Source organism: Betta splendens, chromosome 7 (assembly GCF_900634795.4).
Source record: "Betta splendens chromosome 7, fBetSpl5.4, whole genome shotgun sequence".
In the NCBI taxonomy this organism is placed as follows: Eukaryota; Metazoa; Chordata; class Actinopteri; order Anabantiformes; family Osphronemidae; genus Betta; species Betta splendens.
Window position 1 is genome coordinate 6,074,897 of NC_040887.2, and position 25,033 is coordinate 6,099,929.

Here is a 25,033-nt window from a genome sequence, read left to right on the forward strand (position 1 = left end):
GCCCTCCCCGAGGCAGAGCTGGTTCCCAGGTACCGAGAGCCGCGATGGGAGGAGAGTTCCCACCGCGCGGCCCAACCGTTCTCACCGCAGCCCATTGGCCCGACGTTGCCTCATCGCTGAAACGCGACACCGCTCCGGCGGCGCAGGTGTGTGAAGCCGCGGGGCGCGCGGGGCTCGCGAGCGGCACCGTGCGCCGACGCCGAGGACAAAGACGCGCGCGAGGCGGGAGGAGGATGAGGAGCGTTCTGCCGTTCTGCGCGCGAGCAGCTGCCGCTCCGACCCGATGACAGGTGCACACAAACTGCGGACGTGTTGCCAATACGTAGGCAAATCAGCCGCTCGGCGCACACAATCACTGTTGCCTTACAACAGAGCCGGGGAAGAAACCTGAGCGCGTTCCTGCGCTGCGGCTCCGGCTCCTTTTGCGCACTCGGGCGTCACTGCCAGCAAAACACGTCACTTTACACGTGAGTGAGACTTGAGGTCCGGTCACAAGTCTCACGTCTACACAGCTCCACTGTCCCAGCTTGCAGGTTCTCTTTCCCCTCATCTTTCATTGAAGCACATTAACAGCGGAAAGTGCAGTTAATGCAGATTTGCTCAGGTTATTTTAAGGTCTGGTCATATTCTAATGTGCTTTAAGGTGACGGAAGTTTGTCTGTGAGGTTGGAAACCACTAATTATCTGCAATTGAGGAAATAAAAAAAAGTGAGGTTTCATGAGGAACCTTTCACTCTGTGAATTGACTGAAATTAACGTCCTGTTTGGGTTTTTTTTACCCTTCACTATGTAAAACCATGTTTCAGTCAAACGTGAGGTTCAGCGGGTCAGCCGTGCGCTATCGCAGCCGACACTTCCTGGACGGGGAACAGGTAAACCCAGAAACCGAGATAGGAGCGAACCCGCGCTGCACCTGGGAGCGTCGCGAACTCCCGACGCTCCCTGAAGGCAGCTCTTATCGCAGGATATCGCTGCGAGCGGCGCTGACAGCTGACTTCCTGGTGCGCGTGTGGAACGAGGCAGCGCTCTCATGCTTGGCACCGGCGGTTCCACCTGGAGACAGGTTCACCGTCACTGCAGCAGCCGGAAAAGGTGAATGTTCAACCACTGGCGTCAGATAAAAGGGCAGCTTGACAAAGTACCAACTACTGCAGGGCAAACTGAAAGAACACGTTGTCTTGGTGCTTCTTCTAACAACATGTTGGGTTTGATCTTCAAAGAGTTTGCCCATTTCAGCCTTTTCTTTCTCGACCCGAACTGACCCGAGTTGTGAAACACCGCACGTGCGCCGCTCGTCTCCGTGCGTGGGCGTGTGAATTAACCCATAAACGCCCCGCGGTGCGTTCGCGCCGCCTCCGGCCGCCGGCAGCGGGCCGGGCCGTGCGCCCGCGCGTGCGAGAGCGTGCGCGGCCGCTGACGGGAGCCGTCGCTATCGGCCCGGCTCATCTCTGGCACCGTCTGTGTTGACGCTCTGCCCGCGGGGGGGTCTGCAGAGGTTGAGGAGAGCAGCGGTTTCCCACGGCTGCTGCTCTCGGCCCCGGCCCTGCCTCTGCATTCCAGGGCTGCCAGCGCTCTGTAAATGTTTGGACAGCCCTGAACAAATAACACACCTTGAAAGGCACAAGCACGGGCTCTCTGTGCCTCTCTGCACACGCATTCCCTCCACCCGCCTCCTTAAGCACATATCACTAGCACCCCCCCCCCCACACACACACACGCACACACACCTCGGCCAAACCACAAATCTTCCTCGCTCGCCGCCTGCCGCTCTCCGCCGTTACAAATACACAGCGCGCTGCCACTGTTACTGTTGCGCGCTCGCATATACAAACACGCAGACCCGCACCTGTGTATACGCGGCCTCCATATTTGTAGTGGTAACGGGACGAAACGGCAGATCTCGGGTCAGCGCTTCAAGCCCGTACTGACTGGTACCAAAGAGAGAAATGCAACACCCGGGTCTGTTTACATCCTAACCACACTGAGGTTGTGAACACGGCCCCTATTTAACGAGTTCCTAATCACAGAAATCATAAAATAAACATTTACGAAACAACACCCGCCGACGATCGAGACATTCAGGCTGTCGCGAGTCAAAGGATCCACTCCTTCAAGTCAAACGCCTGAAGGGCTCACGCTGCAGCCAGCTGTCGGCCAAGCCCTGCCTCGCTCAACCTGATGCCCAGCATTCACTGGGCGCCGGGCGTCACGGCCCGGCCCGGCCCGGCCCGGCACGGATCCCCACCCACGCGCGCGCCCGGCGCCTGCCGGCAGCTGCCGACTCCGGCGCTGTTTGCCCGCGGTGGCGTGAAGCGCGGCGCGGGCCTCAAACGTGGCTCTGTTTTCCCTGACGAGAGGCCCCGGGGCGCATATTTCTCTAATTTGGCTTTTGTGCTCAGCAGTTTTGCAGCTGTGATGACATTTCGCCGTCGCCCCCCTGTTTCTCACGGTCTCGCTGCCAACGCTGGGTCCGGTCCTGGTCGCCGGCCAAGGCCGGGGCCTGCGTGCCGGCCGGCCCACACTCCTTGTGTACACACGCGCAGGGAGAGAAGGTGCTTTGGAAAAAGCGATTCCCGTCAATCGAGTTCAACCACCGCGGGCAGTTTCTTTTCTTTTTTTTTTTAACTCGGGGTCGGTTTCTGAAGCTGAGTGAAGCCGTGCAGACGTTCTTTACTTAGAGTTTTGTAGGAGCTTCAGGTGACGTTTTTGGCCCTTGACGTTTAATTAATGAGGCTTTTAAGTTTGACGTCTGTCTTATGTAAACAGTGAAAATATGCAGGTCATTTCCATGAAGTAGCAAAGCGTTTCGTCAGAGTGAATTGACAGATTATTCTAACTGCATAATTGGATCTGAGGAGACCTCCACGGTGGGATCGGCTTCACGCTTTCTTTTCCGCCTTCCGCTTCGCACAGCCGGCACCAGTGAGCGGGGAGGCAGCCAGTTTGGGTCTCAGAGGGGTGATAGCGGTCGGAGTTCCCCGGCAGAACCGCCCGCGTGCTGGCTTTCAGCTGTCCTCGCGGAAGCCTCGGCCCAACTGCGGGCCGGTCCACCAGGAATGCACTCCTGGGTCAGACAGGAGGCGTGTGGTGGCACATTAATAACTGAGCTACCGCTGGCCAAGACCGAACCCCCCGCATGCCCTCTGCCTCCCCCTCTGCCTCCCCCTCCGCCTCCCCCTTGCTTAGCCGGCCACGCTCACAGCAGCTGCTGGACTCTCGCTTTCCCAGTGTGTGTGTGTGTGTGTGTGTGTGTGTGTGTGTGTGCGCGCCTCAGGGTGGGGAGTTTATGGGGTCATGGTATTTGATTCATCGCTGGGCTACACATACCAGCGGTTCCTGTTTTGGCAGCTTGGCATTTATGTCTGAGGAAATGTGAAATATCAGCCACAGTTTGTCTCCAGAAAAGGGTAATTAATTAATTGCTTTGGTGACATGCATGTTTAGTGCATGTAAGAGTTAAATATAGAAGGACAAATTATTGAGTACTTCAGACAATGACTTCATTGATTTCAGGACGTCATGGAAAAATTTGCTCTTCACAAATTTAAGAGGGAAAAAAAGAGGAAAAAGCTGCGAGTGCCTGGATGTGTTTATGAATTTAACGTGACATTTAGAGCCTCTGCATGTGATTCACTTCCTGCGTCTGCACCATCAAAGGTAACAGAAGCTCCGAAGGGCCTTTTGAAATGTCCAGGGAACAAGAATAATTACTCTCAATTTTGTACCATCTTTCAAAGAACGGCACATGGAGCCTTTGGTTGAATATACATCACAGATGTTCAAGGTTCACGTGTTTTCTCTCGGGGGCGTCTTTCAGCCGGCTTGATTGGCACCGTTTAAGGACTCCACTCATGCGGCCGTGTGTGCGCCCACAGGGTGCGTTCCGAGGCCCAGCGGCTTGTGTCCACGGGCAGCTTTCTTTACGTAATCTCTCAACATATTCATCCGGCGAGCACCTGGGTGGATCATTTTGGCCCTAATGATATGGCCTGACAACAGAAGCACCCAAAAGGTACTTGAGGAAGTTTTTCGGAGCCTGTGCCTAATTACAACATGGAACAATAAAATCAAACCACCCTGCGTTTAATTGGCTTCTTTTCTTTCATGCTCCTATACGTGGGCATTCAATCACGAGATGCAGCCAAACAAAACCCCTGCTCCCTCCTTGACCCAAAACACTCCCCTAATTGCCTCTGCATGGTCCGCTACAGCTGTAAGTGGAACATCCTATAGTAGGGAACCCAAAAGCCCCACACAGCACTATAAGATAAACATACAATGGTACAGCAGTGGGAAAAAATCTGAAGAATGTAATTATTTTTATACTTCAGTATTTGAAGCCTGTATTGGCTAAAACTCCACGCTGTCACATTTAAACAAGCAAAGTGTTTGGACCAGTGTGTGGGTCCACAGAGGTCGGTGGTGCAGTAGAGTGTGTCACGTCCCCATTTGGCCCCAGTGCGTACAGATAGAAAAGTGTGGTTGTGACCCACACTGTGGTGAAGCGTCACTCGGCTTCCGTGCGCCTGCGGACAGGGTCGTGGCCCAGAATTCAGCACCTGTGGCACCTGCGCTCCGCTCACCGGCGCCCGGTCCGGGCCCGTCGCGGGGGAAGCCGGCGGCGAACGCGCCGCGACGGCGCTGAAGTGACCACAGAGCAGTTTTGTCATACTCGCGTCTGTGAATGAGAAGGCATGTAACCCTTAATCACTCATGCAGCGGCGATGAATGCCTTTCACAGACGCACAAGTGGAGGAGCTGTTAGCGGTCATGTGTGTGAGTCACACTGAGGCCACCGTGTGGGACCCTCTTTTCTCTCTCTCCCCTCGCATGGCTGCTTCTAATCTCTGACCCCCATCAATAAGATGCATTCAGAGTCCATCAAATGGACGAGCTGCTGCACAGGCAGCCATGCACCGCTGGGGGGAGAACCATGGGAAACACTCTCCTAATTGTCCCCGGGACCTTTTTAAGGAATATTAAGCTGCATTAGCTGACCATGAGCCTTTCTTCTGGAGAGGGCTACACTCACAGCCCACTCAACCAACAGACCATTAAACGTGACAGGTCTTTGTGGAGGACAGAGACTCAGACTCCCAGGAACGTACGAGCAGCGAGCCTCTGCTTAAAGAAAGGGGAGGCTAACAGGTTAGCAAGCCGTGCGTCTGGTTTGTATCAAGTGCTCTGTGCTGCCAGACCCCCCCCCCCACCACCACCACAACCACCCTCAGATCTATTAGGGGCTATTAAGCATCCCGGTGGATTGAGTCTATAGCGTTAGCCGTAACTCAGACAGGCCTGATCCAAACAGACACAATGCAGGAGGATCATCACAGGCAAAGGTTTCCAGTTTCAGTGATGTCATTGCTGCAGCCGCACTGGGCAAAGCCTCCTGCTGGCAGGGCATCATGTGTAATTTGGTGGATGTGTATTAAAGGAATAGTTCCGAAAAAAACACACTGCAGTTGTTTTTCGATGCATTCACACTGGGGTCAAAACAAGTACATTCATTGTACATTCCGTTACACACTGAAACTTTGACTGCGTGCATGAGACCCCATCCATTGCATGTGCTAGTTTTACACCTAAAGATATTTTTTTGATTTGTTGGAAGTGACATCCCGACCCAAATCACTCTTCAGGGCACCGCTTTGTTGTCTGCCACATTAGCCACATTAGGAACAATGCTGGTGTTAAGCTGCTGTGCCCTTGTTGTGCTCGGCCTGAAGTCACCTCGCAGCCCTCAGTGACACCGGGGGATTTGGAGGGACCGGCTGCACATTCAGGAAGGTTTCAGTCCAATTTAAGAGGTCAACCCGCCTTTGAGGCATTTTTAGCAGATGAGAACTAAGAGACAGTTGCACAAAAGTGGATGTAAGTCTAGAAAATATGTGAGAAGATGAACTGATGAAGCAATAAACGTCACAAAATGGTCAACATACTGGAAAGAATTTAAATTTTCTCTCTAAATGGATTTAAACTCACTTCTCTGCTATTCTTGTTCAACATATAACCAGTGACTTAAACACTTTAACTCCCCAACAAATACAGGATTAACGACACTTCTGCAAATAGAAAAGCTCAATTTCTTACTTGGCTTGACACATTCTGTGTTTTAAATGCCCACTGTGACCCTGTGACATCATTACTGCCAAACATTAGAAAACGTGGTTTCCTCATTGGGCCCTAAAATGGCATATGTTGCATAGAATGTGGCCTCCATTAATCAAGTAGCAGTTAGAGGCTAAATAGGCAGATCCTCGGTGAGGAGCCAGGGCGAGAACCCCCCCCCCCCCTTCACTCACCCAGCCAACACAGTTCATATCAGCCCACTGAAAGGGGATTCATCACCTTGTCATCCTTAGATAATAAAAAGCTATGAGGCTGAACTATAGTGTGGGCTGATGGGATTGGGATGAATGTGTGTCTGTGATGCGGAGGGAGTGAGCGCCGACGGTCAGGAGTGGGCGGGGCCTTCTTGTTGGCGACACAAAGCCGTCGCTGTGCAATCAGCTCGGTGTAAAATCGCCGCTCTGTGGCCCCCACAAAGGCTGACAAAGGCAGGGGGCTGGTGGCTGGGGCGGGAGCGCGGCGACACAGCTGTGAGCAGAGCCTACACATCCCGGCTCAATATGGGCCCTCCTCACATCTGTAGCTGCTTGGCCCCTGCTTCCGCCAGGCCCCGTGACAATGGAGGCCCTTTGCTGGGCCCTTTGTGCCGCCGTTTTTCAGGGTTCCTTTTTGGCCTAAATCTTAAATATTTCATTAGGGCTCCTTTGCCCCGCACCCTTTCTTTCACCACCACTTTCACCGGGACCTCTACTCTTTAACCCCCCCTTTAATAAAGCCCCCAAGACAACAAAGGGTTCCCTCTAAAACTGTTTAGGACCTGCTGTTACTCGAAAACAAGCAGTGTTTAAAATTAAACAGTGGACAAGTGATGTCAATTTCCCGCAATATCGGAAACCCAACTGATGACCTGGCTGAAGTCTGATAACCTGCGTCTCCTTCTCAAGCTGTAGCATATGCTGCATCATTTTTGCTGGAAATTAACAAATGCGCACTAAATCATATTTAAGCAGCTACGCATCCTTGATTAGAACAAACTATGATAGTTTATTCAACTCAAAAATGTAGATGCTCTCATGTTAAAAAATAAATATTGTATGATAATAAGTGAGGTTCTGACTGAAAACAAATCCAAAAAGGGTTTCATATTTATTTCTGACATATTTAATAAGACATAATTCATCAGTGAACCAGCCCCTGGGACTTTAAATCACAGGTTCATTGTTAAATCAGTTCTGTTACCTCTGTTTGTTCACAATAAGGTGACTTTTAGCTGAACTTATAATAAATCAATTCACAACATTAGCAACAGTGTCCGTCACTGTGTTCTTATGCAGAGCTACAGACAAACATCACTGAAAAGTGGTGAACAAACACTTCTATCCAAATATTAAATGCTTGTTAATAACTTTTCCGGCCCTGCAGCAGAACGTCTGCCACAATGGATAAAAAGGGCTGAAAAGGATTTGTCTTTATGCTTTATGCTTAAACTGTCATGATTGGACTAAGTGACAATGAGGAGCTTTTGTCAAATAAAGACGAGAGCGGGGGCTGATTCATCCAACACTTTAAGAGACCCTAATGAATAATTCAGTGTTATCGCTCAAGCCGATGCTCGATTATTATGTTTTTCTTCCTCCTTCACACGTGAGGGACTCCGACACACAGGGGGGTATCATGCAGGGGCACCTAGGGGGAAGTAATGTGCACACAGCGGCAAAACAAGAAAGGCTGCGGCGCAGTCACTCCGCTGTCAGCTTGATAAATATAATGTGTCACCAATTAAAAACTCGTTGCCATTCTTTAATTCAGCCGAGGCCTTGTTAACCGCTGCCTGGCAGGGAGGCTGCCCCAGTAGCCTCTGCCTCTGCGACCAGCACCTTCATAATGGAGGCCCCTGCTTTCCCATCCTTTTAAAACGGCGGCCCTTCCCTTTGGCATGTAAATAAGACATTCACTGGGCAGCACTTTTCTGATGACCATCGATGTCTTTGATTTTCATCTTTTTACTTCCATAGCAAAACAAAGAATTCTATAGTTTCAGATTTTTATTCAAAAAACTCCTTTTTGGTTCTTTCTTTTGGAGCATTCTCATGGTAATCGTGTTGACTCAACTTTGTGCAATGAGGCTATACAGCGCATATGAACCCTAGCAGGAGTCCATTACAGAAATACCATTTAGCAAGCTGTTTCTGTGAGAAAGTCAAACGTTTAGGGGCCTTTTTTGTGCCGCTGGAGGACAAGGGTCTGAGAGAAGCAGCAGGAGCTCTTTGGAAACCCCAGTGAAACTGAAAGGCCTCTCAGCTCTGAGATACTTCCCAGCTGAAGTCAAAAGTGTTGAAAATGCAGAAAAGCAGGTTTCCTGAACAATGTCTAACTCGCTGTCATCCATGACTGCTGCACTATTTAACAACTCTCTTTGAGTGACACTGGATAAGTGGATGTCACAAACCCTTCCCCACAGATGTGGCAAATCTCACCAATACTCATGCAGGGTTTTATTTTGAAATAATTGCATATGAGAATTATATTTGAATTAAACAACAACTGTGGATTAAATCCTGTTTCAAAATATGTAACCAGGAAGGAGAATTTCTTTTGGTGGGTCTTATCTTTCACTGATACTGTCTCTTTTAGAGAGATTTAGGCACCGAACCTGGAAAGAGAGATGTCCTGGGTTGGCCTAATTACCACGGAAACACAAATAATAACAAATAATTACCATAATGATCATTGTTAACATGGCCACAACAGCATCCGTGCAACCAAATGTCTTTAGAAAGTTTTCTGGGTGAACGCACCCTTCGATGAGTCACACACTGAGTCAGATATTCTAGGCCCATTCTCCTACATGTTCTGTGTGACACACTGTCTGCAACAGTGGGAAAGAATCCAGATTCCTAAAGGCTGCATTGTAAGAATTCAGAGGTCAGACTACTTGTGATTCCTAATCTCCCAATATCCCTCATCAAGCCCGTTCGGACAGTGATGCTGGAATGTAAAATATCCCGTTAAATGCTAAATGGGCCGGGAGATCCTGGAATCATTAAAGCCCCAATAGAAATAAGCAAGAAGATCTGAATGAGCGCAGGTCTCCCTCTCCTGTCCCCGAACAGCCCCCCCCCCCCCCCCCCCCCCCCCCCGCCTGCTCATTATCCCTGTCACACCAGCACCAGAGCCCACTTGGCACAGTCTTGTGGACTTAATTGAATTAGACATACCCGCTCGTTTAGGCATTGTGCGGTGGCATGAGAATCTCCCTGCCATCGCCGCGAGGCCCGAAGAAAAGACAGGCATCGGCAACACTTGTCGGTGGATCTGAGAGCTGGACGTTCTCAGGGATGGAGGGGCCGCTGCGAGACCCCGGCCGGCCAGCGTGCACATTGTGCCCTGGCTCCGTGCCAGCAGTGGCCGAGTGGGACTTGCTGCTTCACTTAACCTCAAATTCAAATACCCACTTGGAGGAGAAACTGGAAAAGTCCTGTTGGAGTATTAATCATTAATGAGCGCGTTCGGCGGGTAGTTTAAGGAGGAATTTGCTTTATATTTACATATAAGATAAGTGTGATTTCACTAGTGTGAAACCCAAACTTATATCTGCACAATGAAGCAAGACCCAAACAAGTTCATGATGGTTACTGTGTATTCAAGCTTTTGCCATTAAAGTAAGAACCTGTATCAGGTTTGAAGCCTCTAACCTGTACATAAACCATCTAATGCTCACTTTGCCGGCTTAACCCTTTGATCTCCGCCTTTTCCAGCCACTGTCAAGTCAAGAGTCATCCTCTATGTAATTATACAGTTTATTCTCTCCTCTCCTTTTCTACTTTAAAATGAATAGAAGCCCCTTCTGGTGTGATTTCCTTTTCCAATTTACACAGACATGGTCCGATTGGAGGTGCTACAGGGGGAATGCCTAGGCGCTGTCACTACATAACGTCACCTCCCTAACCCCAGGGGTCAGGGCCAGATTGACACCATAACCCACAGCCCTGATCCTCCTTCAGCCTCTTTAGAAGTGCGCCCAGCCGGCAGTAATACAGCCCGCACTTTATTCATTTGGAGATCAGCCAAGCTGAAAAGATAAGCTCTGAATAATTGGAGCCCACAGACCACGGAAAATCTGATGGGATCCTGGAGTCTTTAACTTTTTTCTCGCTCTCTTCATACCCTCTTATAACCGGAGGACACCCCTTGTTAGGTTCAGGCAGCCAGATGGGCCAAAGAGGAGTGGGATGATCCGCGGCGCTTTAGAGAGCGCGATGACACTGGCTGTAGGGACCTGTCACTCACGTGCAGTGGGAGTGAATGTGGAGCTTAATGAATCTTCCACAGCCACCAGTGGACACGGCCGAGCTCTGTGTAGGCACCAGACAGCCAGACAGTACACCCGGCCCCTCTTTTCAGTCTCTCTCTTTGCATCTCTAATGTCCTCTTTCAGCCTGACAAAGTCAGCACAACACTTCATTTGATTTTCATGTAATTTGATTGTAATTCAATTTAAAAAACATTTAAAATAGAAAATCAAGGAGTGATTTTCCAGGGGGGGGGGGTCATGGTAGTAGTAGTAGAATGCTACAACAAGCTTAGTTACTTCGTCATCTAAACAATCCTTTGAGACACGCGATAACTCGTTAATAGAGCAGTCAAGTCGCTCTGGGAGGTGGGACATTGGAAACAATAACACATGAAAATGAGGCAGTTTGCTGCTGTGATTGCGGCAGTTAATCATCGCTCTGTCAAATTAACAGCCAATGCCCCCCCCACACCCTGCTCCGAAGACGCCGCATCAGACAGACCGAGCATCATTAGCAGCACTGTGCGACAAAGGCCTAGCGACGGGGAGGCTGCAGCTATACTGGTAATGTCAGGTCCCAGGTCAGCCTGGGGCAGAGCCAATGGAGGCCCACGCTGCGCTCTGCCTGTCCAGTCTCTGTAATGGAGCGTTTTACTGTATGAGACCAGAGGCTGCAGAAGATGGGACCACACAGTCATTTCGCATTAGCAGCATCAACGGTCGCTTTCACGTGTTTTGACGTGGACCCAGTCGCGCTAGGAGCAAGAGCGGCACCAGTAAATGACTCAGAAAGTCAGAAAGACGCTTGCATAAAATGAACTTAGTTGCAGTTCCGACATTATATGCTTGTATCTAGTTTGTTGAACAATCAATCATTAACACTGATCTGGAAATAAATGTTGTGACCAAGATCAGTTCCTCAAGTCCTACAATATGTGACGACCTGAAAGTCTTTGGAAAGACGACTTGTGGTGAGAAAAGTTTGATCTTGTTTTTGTAAAAAAAAAACTGTTTTACTAAATTTGTTTAACTAAATTTTATATAGAGGTTCCACATAAATGGTTTCTACATCGTTACCCTTTGACCAAATTCTCTACAACAATGATTGCAGCAAATTGCACATTATTACACATAATTGCTCAAGTACCACCATAAATTACTGTACATTTGTTGTACCCTATTTGTTCTAGCTATACGTGTTAAATAATCTACAACATGAACAGGAATCCATCATGCTCTGACTGGTATTTTAACAATAGAAACCCGCTGCCATCCAACAAGGCGTTTGGCACCAGCGCCCACTCCGGAACCATCTTCCATCAGGGCATGTACCTCAACAGAAAAACATAATAAACGTGAGTATTACAATAACACCACCGCGCCGCACATGACCCTTGGACCCAACTGACCGGCGCGACAAGCTCGGACAAATCTCCAGCCACACAGTCCAGCAAAATATTTTCTCTGCCCAATCAAAAGAGCACGTTGCTTCCTGTCCTGGAGACGGTGTCACTCAGTAGCCCCTTGTTTCCCCTAACGCTCGCTTCCTGTGTTACAAAGCATTTTGCGTAGAAAAAAATATCGCCTCTCAGCAATTAAAATCGGAACGGTTTTCCATAGACAGAGCTGGGAATAATGGAGTGACTGGACGACAGCGTTCCTAACATCTATAATTAATTCAGTTGGTATCAGAATTTTCCAAAGAAAAAAACTAAAAACTACAGTGATGTTTTTCTTTCCCATTAAAGCATCTTGTGTGACAATATAATTTACTAATCATTTTCGTATTGTCACGTCTTTAACACGCTGTGTTTTTTTAAACGTGTTCTTTATCTCTGGTGGCCATCTGACTTAGAGTGAGCAATGAATAGACTGTGCAGACAGCTGAAGTGGTCCCATATTATAAATCAATGGCGGTTTGTAATTCTCTTCATTTAAACCAAGGGCAAACGAATAAAAACCCATTAAGATGACATGTGAATTGGCAAACAAACTGTTTAATTTGTGTCTGCTGTGTGAAGGGGGCTTTCCATCCGTGGGCCCAGGGGCAGCCCAAATTTACATCTGATTGGAGTTTAATGGCCCATGGCCGCTTTTACTGCACGGTCACTATGGCGACCAAGCTTTTCTCAAGATCCTCAACAGACCGAAATGTCCTTTTTCTGTCCATTTGAAATGTGTCATGCGAGCCAAATGAGGCCGGAGCTTGTATGTATCAATTTGTTTCTGTTGGGGAGCCCACACTAGCCCTGCAATGAATATATGGGCCATTGAATCCCCACGCACAATGGCCACAGCTGATGCGGTTGCCACAGAGACACGCCCACACAAAGGGTCGGTATGGTGACATATGGACCAAACCTGCCCAGTCGCTGGACCCCCAATAGACTCAGTGCATTGACAGACAAAACCCCACGTTAGCCATTTATCCGTGCCTACTCATTTCATGGTAAGATACACTTTTTATAAAGTTTCCACCGCTCATGCACAAGAAGTAAACGGCTGGTGAAAGGCTGCCATGTAAAGTGGGGGGAATTCATCAGTAAGTGATTAACAAAGACTTCTTTACCACCTGCTTCTACATTAATACGGACATTAAAGGCCTCGCTTTTTGTTTAAGGACGGCTGAAAGAAGCATATGTCTGGAGTTTCAGCATTTACATAAAGCACCGGCAGCATCATTCAGCTGATACCCTGCAATAACACCTGTAAGAAAAGAAAAGTGTTTAGATAAAACAGTACATTGACTAAATGCAAAAGCACCTTTTTAAATCAATGATTCACTAGATTGTTTATCTTCACTGTAAAATGTCTCGTTAATGTTGTGTGAAGACATTTTGCAGTGTTTTGTTGTCACCACAATAAGTATGGAATCATGTGTAGAGGGAGACAAAATGCCTAAATGTCATATTCAAAGGGCTTTAAGGGAAAGAAAATAAAAATAAGACTCAGTTTCACGATATCAACACAGACCCGTGTGTTTAAGGGGAAACCCCTCCGTGAACAGGCACGAGGTCTCCTTTAATTTCGCTACGCCTTGGCCTGCTTCATTACTCACCACTGAAATATGCAATGATGTCATTACGAGACTTGTGTGGTGGGAGGGCTGCTCTGCCCCGTGAGGGGGTGGGGGTGGGGGTGCATTTACTTAAGACAGTGCAGCTGCTCTACTTTTAACTACAGAAGTGCTGAAGGTGCTTCTGTAGTTAAAAGTATAAGCAGAGACACGACAATAAAACGACAAGCCTCTGACAGACGAAGAAGAAGATTATACATTTGTGCTATGACCACATGAGGTGCATGAACAATATTAAGTCTGGTCAGTTGGAACAGCTACGGAGCAGAGGGTACGTGTCCAGGCATGTCTTATATTCTTGTTCTGACAAGCATAACCAACTTAAATAAACAATTTACTGTGGAGGATGTGACACAAACACACACACACACACACAGTGAGAGGAACACACACACTCATACAAAGCTTCCTACAACCACATGTGTACTTTGAAGAAGACAGGTCAAGCCAAAGTGTCACTGGATGTCAGTTTAGGTGACGGCTCGTGATTGAGACCCGGAAGGAGACGTGAACCGCCTTGATTCCGAGGTGACAGGTCCTTCTGCATGTGACCTGTCTATTGCCTGGCTGTCCCCTGCATGGGCGCCCCCATTGACTGCTGTCAAAGGCGGAGACCTGGAGAAGAGCATTACCCTGTGAGGTCAGGGACCCCCAGGTGACCCAGCGAGCCGCCTTTACAGCGCTCCAGCTAACGAGGAGCGAACCTGTTTTCATCTGAAGCGCTGCCGTCTAATCAGGAGCTGTCAGAGCGGAAACACTGGGCGGCCGCGCCGTGAAGCCTCCGACTCCGTGTCAGTCTCCTCAACATTTTCCTTGATCGTCCATTGAGGATGCTGCACAGCTGCCGACATGCGCGCACACGCAAACAATGCTTTCTGTGATCATATGGACACACGGACGCATGCACGGACCCCCGCCCATCGACCCCCATGCTGGATTCACACAGCGATCCAAAAATACCTGCGAGGGAGGAAACCCTCCACATTCCACAACGACGGACCTGGACTACAAAGACGTCCAAACAATAAGCCTCTCCTGACTCGGAATCATCCCAGACAATGTAGGAAGACCGAGGCATCAGAGAGTTGTTTTTCCCGGATAGACTGTTGTGTCTAGGACTGGAAATCTTTAACCACGCTCGCTGACTCATGGCAGCTGGCCCTGTGTGAAAGAATAGGCTGCGCCGTGGGACGGTCCCCCACAGGAAAGCCAACCCGCGCCTTCAGTGGCACAGACGCACCCACAGCCAGGCACGGTTATGGTTACGGGACGGGGCGCGTCAGCAGCAGGACGCTTGTCCAGGTTCAAAACCAACAGAAAAGTAGTTTACAGCTCTGCATTTTAATAAACAGGAACCCGTTTGCAGTGGAATGGAGTCACTTTCCAGGTTTGTCTTGGTGTCCAATACCACAAGACAATGTAGTAATTATTAGACTTTATTAGTAATATAGTAATTATTTTTACTCCTGAAGGAGAAGATGAGGTGAGGAAAGGTTCAACCACCTGCAACAACAGGTGAGAAATATTCAAAACTGGCTCCAGAACAGTTAATCATACTGGCAATCAACAGGTGTCTGAGGTTAGTTAGTTGCTGAAGAGGCAGAGAGCTGGTAAACAGGAAATGGCCAAATATGGGGTGTACCAGCACCAGAATACAAATGTAGCCATAACAACATTGTATTCAGTACTCAGGTCCTTTAAGGTTTGGGAGCAGTTGGATCATATCAGCTCACTTGCGTTAGTGTCTCTCTCTGAGCGGTGGCAGCTTCCTGGTCGTCGTCCGTCGGCACCGCAGGGAGCAGGTCACACTCTCAGGAACAGGGATCCTTCATCTGCACAATAGAGTTAAATGACTCGAAAGACTTTTATTTGCTGACAGCCCGATGAGCGCTGGCATTGTCAGACGCAGAGGATGCAGATAATTATGTGAGCTGGTAATTAGCTGCTTGGCGTTGAGAAGAATGTTTGGCCCTCGTTTTACACGAAGGTACTGGACTGGAAACTATGATTGATTTAATGCGTGCAGGTTGTATCATTTGTCAATGGTTGTATGTACGCACACGCTGGTGTAGTGGATGTGTGTGTTCTAATGATGAATATTACATATGTTCTTCCAAAACACGACCTCTTTAACTATTCAGCATTTTAAAAAAACTATTTCAACCTCTTAATTGTGAGACTCTGTCACATTTTAGAAGGTGTTTATTTGCAATCATTGCTCTGGGAGAGTTTCTGCTCGGGAAAGTTCGGGGCTGAATGAGGATCAAACAAGGCAACACCTCTTGCTTGACTGACAGTATTACAAAGGCGATGGGGCAGAGTGATTTGTCAATGGGCAAAAAATCAGCACAAAGAGCCATTGATTGGCGCGAGAGAAAGGAGCAGAGCACAATGAATGCGTGGCTGTGGGATCTTGGCAAAGTGATCAATACTGGAGTCGTGCATGAGGAGGCCGAGCCGCCCTGTGTGTATACAGTCGGCCGCAGGGCAGAGATCAGCTTTTGTACAGCTGGGCCGCTGCTGTCAGTCAGCGCTAATGGAGGGGGGTCATCACTCACAAACACAAACACCAACACTCAGCTCAGCCCAGTCTCAGGAACTGCATAGGAACTAAGATTAAAACCAGAAGACAGACAAACGTGAAGTGGGAATGTTAATGAGAGCGAGGCGCACGGCAAGAGCTCGCAGAGGGAGGGATCCAGCGCTAATCTGATCACGGATCCGCGTATTCACCACGAGGCCCGGGCTCTTCAGCGCTGAAAGACGCGATGGCCCGCGGCAGACGGAGAGAGACGCGAGTCCGTCCATTGTTAAGTGCCATTAAAAGCTGTTTGCTGTATCAGCAGAGATAAGACTATGACAGCGCTGTTATGGATGTGTTCAGTGGAGTTCGACAGCGCTGATGGATCACATTGTTTTAAACAAGTCCTCTTAGCTTGCTTGTCATATGAATGTAATGCTGGCTTCCTCCCACACGCCACATGACACGTGGCCGGTCCTCACAACTTCCGAGCGCTGTTCGAGGGTTATGATGAGGTTTTAGGGCTGAGGCTAGTTTTCCATTCGTGGTGAATGTGGGAGTTATGCATTTTGCTTGTGGTGTTTAGGGTTTGAGTAGGGGGCTGGGGAATGCATTATGTCAACAGGGGTCCTCACAAAGATAGCTGTACAGTTTGTGTGTGTGTGTGTGTGTGTGTGTGTGTGTGTGTGTGTGTGTGTGTGTGTGTGTGTGTGTGTGTGTGTGTGTGTGTGTGTGTGTGTGTGTGTGTACCCAGCTGCATTTGGAGTGAGCCCTTGCACTTATTGACACTTGTCTCCCCGGGCTCCTGCATGACAATTCAGGCAATAAACCCACGAGTGGAGCACACACCGTTCAACAGTTGCCATCAGAGAAACAAGAGCGCCCAGAATAAGTGTTTACCTTCCCAGGGCGTGAAAAGAGGAGGAGAGGGAGAGCGCCGGCGCATCTCCCACCTCCGGCTGCCCACCACACGCTGACACACAGCAATCAGCCGCAGCGCCGGCGACATCTTTATGCGGGGAAGCTTCAGGATCCAGAGAGGAAGACAACACGGCGGTTTACGGGCAGAGAGAGGGAAGCAGGAGGTCGGAGCGTTAAAAAGGTGACGGCACCTTTTCAAATCCTGCTCACATCTGCTTTAGGGATTTGCCCCAGTGTCCACAGACATACAGACAAAGGACAGCTCACATGAGATGGGACCAGACACCAGGACATCCTGTTTAGGGGACAATACCCCCCCCCCCCCCCCCACACACACACACACACACACACCCACAGTGCTAAAGCGGTAATGCTTTTGCAACAGAGCTGCTGTCGACACCTAGCTTAGGTCTCAGCACAGTGGGATAAGTGGTCGGGAAAGAAAGCTTTTCATCACCTCCTAAAGCAGAACATCCTCGTGTCCAACACTCCTCTGTGCGTTTCATTTCGGCTGCTTACGCCTCTACCCCTGTGCTGACCTCGCTGCTTTATGACACAGAGAGAAAGAGATTAAAAAGATTGACAACTTCAAATATGAGCTGTCTGCAAGTTGAGTCACAGCCGCCGGACTTTCACCAACATCATCAGTCTCTCTCATCATCACCCATGAGTAGAGAATCTTTGCAGACAAAATGTCAGCCGAAAATCACTTCGACATTTTTACCCAGACGTTGGTAGGAAGCGACGATGAACTTTAGTCATATACCAACAGTCAGGTGTTTTGTTGCTCAGCAAAAGTGAAACACACGAAAAATGGCATCGCTGAAACAACAGAGATTACAGAAAAGATTTAAGATAAAACAAGAGGAAACTTTAGGGTTTAAGTGTTTAAACTATTTTTAAATGTGTTTAAAATTCTGATAGCAAGTGTAGAATACTCAATCAACTGATTCAATTTAATTAAAATTTTAACTTTTCAGACTAACTACATTAAAAACATTTTTTTTTCCATTTTTTTTCCTAGCCCAGACCTTAGTCATACCATATAGTATTATTATTATTATTATTATTATTATTATTATTATTATTATTATTATTATTATTATTATTATTATTATTATTATTATTATTATTATTATTCATTTGTGAGTTTGACTAGGCTTTACCTTCTGTGACTAGAACACAACTACAAAACTACAACAACGGTAGCTGTAATAATCAACAGGATTCATTAGCGAAGCCCCCCCCCCCAATATGCACAACCACACACACACAGGAAGAAGACAATGAGCTCACATACTGTACACACACACAAACAACACACTCAGACGGTGGCATTGCATGAGTCAGAGATCTCAAGTGTCAAAGTGGGGACAAGTCTGAGCATGTGGTGACACACACACACACACACACACACACACACACACACACACACACACACACACATTGGCTGCAGTCCTTGGAGCTTTCAAACACTAGATGGTAATATTGAGTAAGGTTTTATTGTACTTTGGGCTTGAGTGATTATTTTAACCAGGACAATGTACTAAGATTTATGTGATGAAAACTAGGATGTGATTGTTTTTTTATCTAGTAATACATTATACAAAATGTCCTTAAAACATTTGAATGAGATAATTATAAATTTCAGCTTCACCAGCTTCATTTATAGTAATCATACCTGATAATAATTCATGTGATTATTCAAATAAATCCTCCATTAGGATATATTGGCAACAACATCATTACATGTACGAACTGACTTAACTTGACATCTTCTACATTAGGACACCATTAGTTAAGTATTTCTAGTGCTGCTGAACTCTGAACCAGAGCTAAAATAGAGCAGCAGCTGCCAAAGCTCAGGGACGACCCCTCAATAGATAATAAATAAAATGTGTCCAGCGTGAACGCAGGGTTCCTTCGAGGCCACCTAGGAGTCCAGCGTGACCTGTAGCCCTGTCAACAGGACGCTTTACTTTCTCTGGAGGAATCTGCACCAGTTGCTAAGACTATAAGCCCCAGCCTACGTGCCTTGAAACAGGAGAGGCTGCTGAAAAGCCAAACCTGGCCTAAGAAATACATCCTGTAGACAAGCAGTACGGATCAGCGGAGCCCACGCGGCACCCGCGTCCTGTGATATTGGATCCGGCCCGACGCGTCCCATTGCGCCGGCCCACCTTCTCCATGTGCACACACCCAACACCTCACAGCCGGTTCTGGGGGCGAGCGGCCCGTTGCTATAAATACAGAGCCGGTGCAGAAGCTCGGGGTACGAAAGTGAGTGGGTGGGTGTGGGTGTGGGGAGGGGAAGGCCCGGCCCGGCCCAGCGCAAACAAACACCTGTCAGAGCGGTACCGAGGGGTCAACTGTGAGGCGACGCTGAAAAATAAGTCCAAATCAAACGCCAGCAGACATGTCGCTGTTGGATCGATTATGTTTTCGCTGTCTTAGGTTTCACCCCCCTCTGAACCCGTCAGTGTCCTCGTCCTCCTCCGCCTCCCCCCGTCGCAGATATCTCACATAAACAGGTGCAGGGAGGGGTGTCCACACTGAAACACATGCAAACTTCGCGCCTGCTGCCTCAGTCCCACTTTTCAAGTCGGTGATTTCTCAAACGACCTGCTGCCACAGACGGCGCCGTCGCCCGTTTCCTGTTTGTTCATTCAGAAAGCGACTGCTGAAGATCCAAGAACAAACAGTATTCGGTTGCTTGAGAGACTGAGACTGTCTGTCTGTCTGTCTGTCTGTCTGTCTGTCTGTCTGTCTGTCTGTCTGTCTGTCTGTCTGACTGTATACAGTGTATCTTCTGAGAAAAGCAATCCGCAAAATGGAAGTGAGTGTTGGGTTACAGCTTTCAACAATGAGGAAGAACCGACCATGAAACCGCTGGATTATATGTGTGGGTGCTGAGCATTCCTGTCTAGATTTAGGACGCACTTCTGCTCATCTGCTGAAAGTTCATGACCTTCATCAATTAAACAATTAAAATCAATTAAAATGTATTAAAATTATATGCAATACAATTCCAGAAAAACAGTTCACAAATCTAGAAATGCAAAGATGGGACGTCGCCTTTGGGCCTTTACGTCCTGGCACCGCTTCATGAATCAGCCTCAGAAAAAGAGCTAAGTTCTAACAATAGCGATTGTGGATTTGGAGGGAAAGGTGATGTTGCACGTTTGGCGGCAACGTTGCGCGCCCGCTCCCCCATTCATTCGCTAATGAGAATGATAATTTGTGGCTCCTCTGATGACCCCTACCCCCGTCAATAGCGGCTTCTCCCAAGGGACGTGACGGTGCAGATCCCCGAGGGACATTCAGACCTCTATAGGAATCCTTTTCATCGCCAAACAGCGTTTCCCGCCTGTTTCGTTTTACGCGCCGCTGATCATTGAAATTTCACCGATACTTAACTTTCTGAGCCTCTGCCCGATTTGGTGTAAAGTAGAGTAACCAGCAATGAAGATGCGAGTGTGTCACATCTGGCCCACGCAAACATCTGCCAAGCGACACCCGAGGCCTGTAGCCTACGCGTTCTGTTGCGCATAATGCGCAAATGTGTTGCACATGTCCGACATAAGTCGCCGTTGCTTGTTTTCCTGCGTCGTGCGCTTTTTTCCCCACATCCAACCCCATTTCTCAACCCGAGCGGACCGCAGAGCAGACGCAGCAGCTTTCGCCTGACTTGCAAACACGCCGCCGTGTAAAAATAGAACGGACCCAGTCAACCTCTCCTGGGAGCACGCAGCGCTGGATGCGGGCTCCCCACGCGTGCGCGCCCGCCTCCTCGCCTCCGCCGAGCGGCTGCGCGAGCCGTCCCGCCAGCGGGGATTTACTGACTGGCGCGGCGCCCGGCCGCAGGCGGACTAGTTCGCTCGGTTCTCACGACCTCGGCTGCACAAAAGCATCTCTGAACTATTAAGTCAGACGCGAAGGCAGCAGGAGCGACCGCAGAACCCACACGCGCTGCCAAGTGGAGTTTTCAGTTTGCCTGCCTGCAGGAGGAAGTCGCTCGAGCGTCGGCGGCCGTGGGGGTTTCGCGCTGCCATTTAACGCGGGTGTCATCTGCAGGGCACCGCCGCTCGGCGGGGTGAAAGTGAGAACGCAACTACGGGAATTAACATGGTCCAACTGTTAAGAAAGATTGTCATCAGTCTAACAGGTAATCAGGGCAAAGCTCTCATGGCAGAGCACGTAGGCAAGTTACCGTGAAAAGTGTTTTTGTGACTTCTACACTGCTTTATGTTCTCTTATTAATAAAGGGAATGCCTTGATTTATTACTTTATTTTTCGTCCACTGACGTGGCAGACACGCTCGCGTGACACGTTTCCCGCACGACGTGCGGGCCGTGGCTGTCACGCGCTCCCGCAGCTGCTTGGGAGCCGAGGGGGCTGACCGGCGGCCGCCAGGTTGAAACCTAAGCTGCGGTGAAAGGGGCCCGCTGACTGCGAGTGGCTGACACACGGCCAGCGCCACGCTGCCCGGCGCGCACGGGCGAGATTATTTTACACGGACGATAAACAGACGCGGGGGAGAGGGAGCGACGCGGGGACCTTTAACGCGCGGGGAGGACACCGCACCTGATGTGGGCCACGTACTATATATAAAGGAGGCAGATGTGATCCTTGTCATTTGTGGCAGATACTGAGTTTCAAATGTTCCACAGGTTTATTTTCCAGCCTTTCCGATGAGCTCAACGGACATTTCTCAATATAACCCAGTCCTCCGCGTTCTCCTGTTTTGAGCCACTGCTGCTGCTGAACAATTGAGTCACAAAAGGAAGCGCGGATCCGTCCATATTCTCCTTTCACTGGGGCAATCTGTTAGTGACATTAACCCCTGAGCGCATTTCCCAGGCTCGTGAATAGGGTTTAAGACTTCTCAAAGCTCCCGCTGCAGGATGAGACTCCTTTCAAACTTTTAATTACCTTTATAGCAATAGAAAAATACACCCGCATTGTTCCCCGGGCCATTCTCCGCTGAGACAGATGCAAAGGCCTCCTCCCGCCAGACTGGTGACAAGGTGGCCACTTAAACCTAATGGATGAACTAATGTTCAGTTTTATTTTGTGAACATAGTCGATATGTGGCGGCTTCATTTGTTATCGAACTTCTCCACAGTTGGTCAGTACGACTTTTCCTAAGTGAAATGTAACTTTTACGCACGATCCAAAATAAGTATAGATCGAGCTATAATGTATAACGTGTAACAGTAATGTGGACATGGTAGAAACAGTCTCAAACAAGAACGTATTTTAAAATGTATTTATTAAAACAATGGGTCAACGCCCAGCTTCTGTTTTAAGTTTTAACAACACAAAGCAAAAAAATCAATATAAAACACAGCTTTGGTATATCAATCAATAACAACTCTGTACAAAACTAAAACCTTTTCATAAAAAGTACTTCATCACAAAAAATCCTATAAAAATCTTCTGCATTTACAGCGTATTTATCACTGGCATCCAAATATTGGAGTCAGACAATAAACTATAAAAAAACGTGCCATTAACGGCAACCACTGTTCCATAAAACGAAACAATGAGACCTGCTATGTTATAGTTATTGTTGCCGTCCCGTCACAGAGTAAACCCCGACAGCACCACTGTGCGTATGTTAAATGTCTAAATCAGAACAGTAACGCCAACTGCCTCCACGTGAGTCTCTTCAGTCCTTTAAACTACCAGGGTCTCCACACGGGCTCGTTGCTCTCCGACCCGGTGCTGACTCCCACGGGGCTGACCGCCTGGGAACCCCCCGAGAAGGACGTCATGCCGTGGACCGGAGACGCCGCCGTCGGCGCCGCGCTGCCGTGCACGGGACCGGCGTTGACCGCAACGGGAACTCCTGCGTTTGCGTAGAGGGGGATGACGGGGGCCGCGGGGGAGGCGAACGCCGGGTTCGGGATCAGAAAGGCGAACTGTCCGTCGGTCGCCGGCACCAGCTGGAAGCCGCCGAAGACCTTCGGCGACACGGCTTCGGCGGGGCTGAGCTTGGAGCCCACGGCGGCGCCGCTGATGGGCAGAGTGGACGGGAGCTGCACGTGGAGGGGCTGCGCCAGGTGCGCCTGCTGCGACGGCGGCTGCGGCGGGTAGTTCATGGACATCATCTGGTTCATGCAGCTGGACAGGTGGTTGAGGAGCCTCGACCTCACCTCCGCGTTCACCCCCTCGGAGGTGGAGAGGAAGCGCGTGACCTCGTTCATGCACTCGTTGAATCCGGCTCTGTATTTGCTCAGGACGGTGGCGTCAGCCGAGAGCGCTGCTGGGGAAAGCAGAAGACAGATATGAGTGACTTACTCGTGACTTTATGACTGGTTCTATAGGTCGAAAGTAACTTCGAGCCTTTGCGTTTAATTGCTGAAGAACACTTACCGCTCATCTGTACGCGCTGCAGGTTCCTCAAGTGCTTCACTGTCATTTCCAGGATGTCTGCCTTTTCCAACTTGGAGTGTCTGGAGCTCTGTAGGAGTTAATAAGACAAGTTAAGGCTGTGTTCGGTGTTCATTTTAAACGTAAACATGCAATATTAAAACCTAGGTCAATAGAGTAAATGCCATTAATTAAGTTAAAGTGACTTACATCTTTTTTGAGTGCGTCCAGGATGAGTGTCTTGAGTTGCCCAAGGCTCTCGTTAATTCTTGCCCTGCGGCGTTTTTCCATGATCGGTTTCGATGACTGCAAAAAACCAAACATTTTTGTATAAATTCCCAATCCCAGTCAGAGAACAGGCTGCCGGAAACGCACGAAGCCACGGGAGGACCTCGTGAGGAAATGTCAGATCCTTACCTTTCGGTGCTCGCTGGCGTTCTTTGGTTTGTCCGGCGTGTGCGTTCCGTTTGCAGGGGCTCCGGCGATAGGGGATGCCGTCTGCTTTTCCATAGTATCAGCTGGCATTATGGTTCAAACCCAGGGGAACGTGCAGGAATAAAAAAAATAATAATAAATCCCTTTCGCAAGTGTGTGGGAGAAAAAAATCTGTAGTTGTGCGAAAAAGTCACTGCGCGAAGCTGCTGAAGACGTAAAGATGCCTGTCAGTCGGCTCCCAGCTCGGTCTGCGCTATGTCGCTTGTTATCACTGGGATGTCATCTGACTGCACGAGCGTGCGACACCACTCTCCGCTTCTGCCGCCGACACACGCCGCTGCGGTACTTATACGCGGCTCGCGTGCTCCCGGTTCGTGTGAAACCTTCTCTGCATTCTTTCCCACACTCGCCTCAGCCAATCGCAGGGAGGACTCACCCACTGGGCGCGGGGCAGACCGCTGATTGGACAACACCCCCGCGGGCCGTCAGTCACGCGCTGCTCAATCAGCCCTGTAGGGACAAACAACAAAGCGGAGCGAGCGGCGGCGTTCGGGCGGTGAAGCGATAAGGGGTAGAGTAGGATACACGTTCGCTTCCAGCTTGGCTTCAAGAATGTATCACTCATATGTGTTTGGGAGAATATAGAGTTTGTTGTGTTGAAACTGCGTTATACTCTATTATAACATACACCGTTTTACGAGTGCAAAACCTTCCAATAAATCTGTGTCAGTGACGTAATGGAACGCACAAAATGCCAATATGCTAAACTTCACCATACTTATTGACGTTAACTTCCTGTAATGTTGTGGCCGCAGAAAAGCCTGCTGCTATGCCACCAAGAAAGTTTATTTATTTGTTTCTCCGCCAAACATAAAACCAAATATAAATTCAATCTATTTTTAAGAATCCTGCCTGTGCACCACCAGGGAGAAGACATCTGTAAAGGCACGCGAGGCGGTTTGCAGCGGCACGCACCAAGCCAATGGCGTGTGGCCACTTTATGCAAACGAGCCAGGGCGGCCTCTGATTGGCTGTGTGAACAGCTCTGTGTCAATCATTCCGGCGCGGGAGCAGCTCAAAAGGGAGGGGGAGGAGGAGGAGAGGGGGCACATCTGTCCGCGTGCCATACGCACAGTCCTCTGCGGTCTGCGCAGAGCACGTGCCAAAACTTGCAGATTACTGCCTGAAGACCAAGAAGGGTATAACGTTAAGCCTTGACATTATATGAAATAAGAATAGAATAGAATAGAATAGAATAGAATAGAATAGAATAGAATAGAATAGAATAGAATAGAATAGAATAGGTTGCTTGGCATTCAAGCGTCATGAGAAACAAGCC

At 48.9% G+C, this 25,033-nt stretch overlaps 1 protein-coding gene across 2 annotated transcripts; it reads right to left on the minus strand.

Moving 5' to 3' along the window:
• Positions 1 to 22,139: 22,139 nt before the first annotated feature.
• On the minus strand, positions 22,140 to 24,030 carry her9 (hairy-related 9). 2 transcript variants are annotated; one of them, XM_029157461.3, is made up of 4 exons: positions 23,677 to 24,030; positions 23,470 to 23,565; positions 23,263 to 23,350; positions 22,140 to 23,149 (listed from the first exon to the last, which is right to left on the minus strand). In XM_029157461.3, exons 1-4 carry the CDS (start codon positions 23,782 to 23,784, stop codon positions 22,569 to 22,571), a joined length of 873 nt encoding a protein of 290 aa, XP_029013294.1. In that variant the 5' UTR covers positions 23,785 to 24,030; the 3' UTR covers positions 22,140 to 22,568. The 2 variants fall into 2 exon arrangements, with proteins under 2 accessions (XP_029013294.1, XP_029013293.1); XM_029157460.3 differs by having other exon boundaries at positions 22,140 to 23,152.
• Positions 24,031 to 25,033: the final 1,003 nt, after the last annotated feature.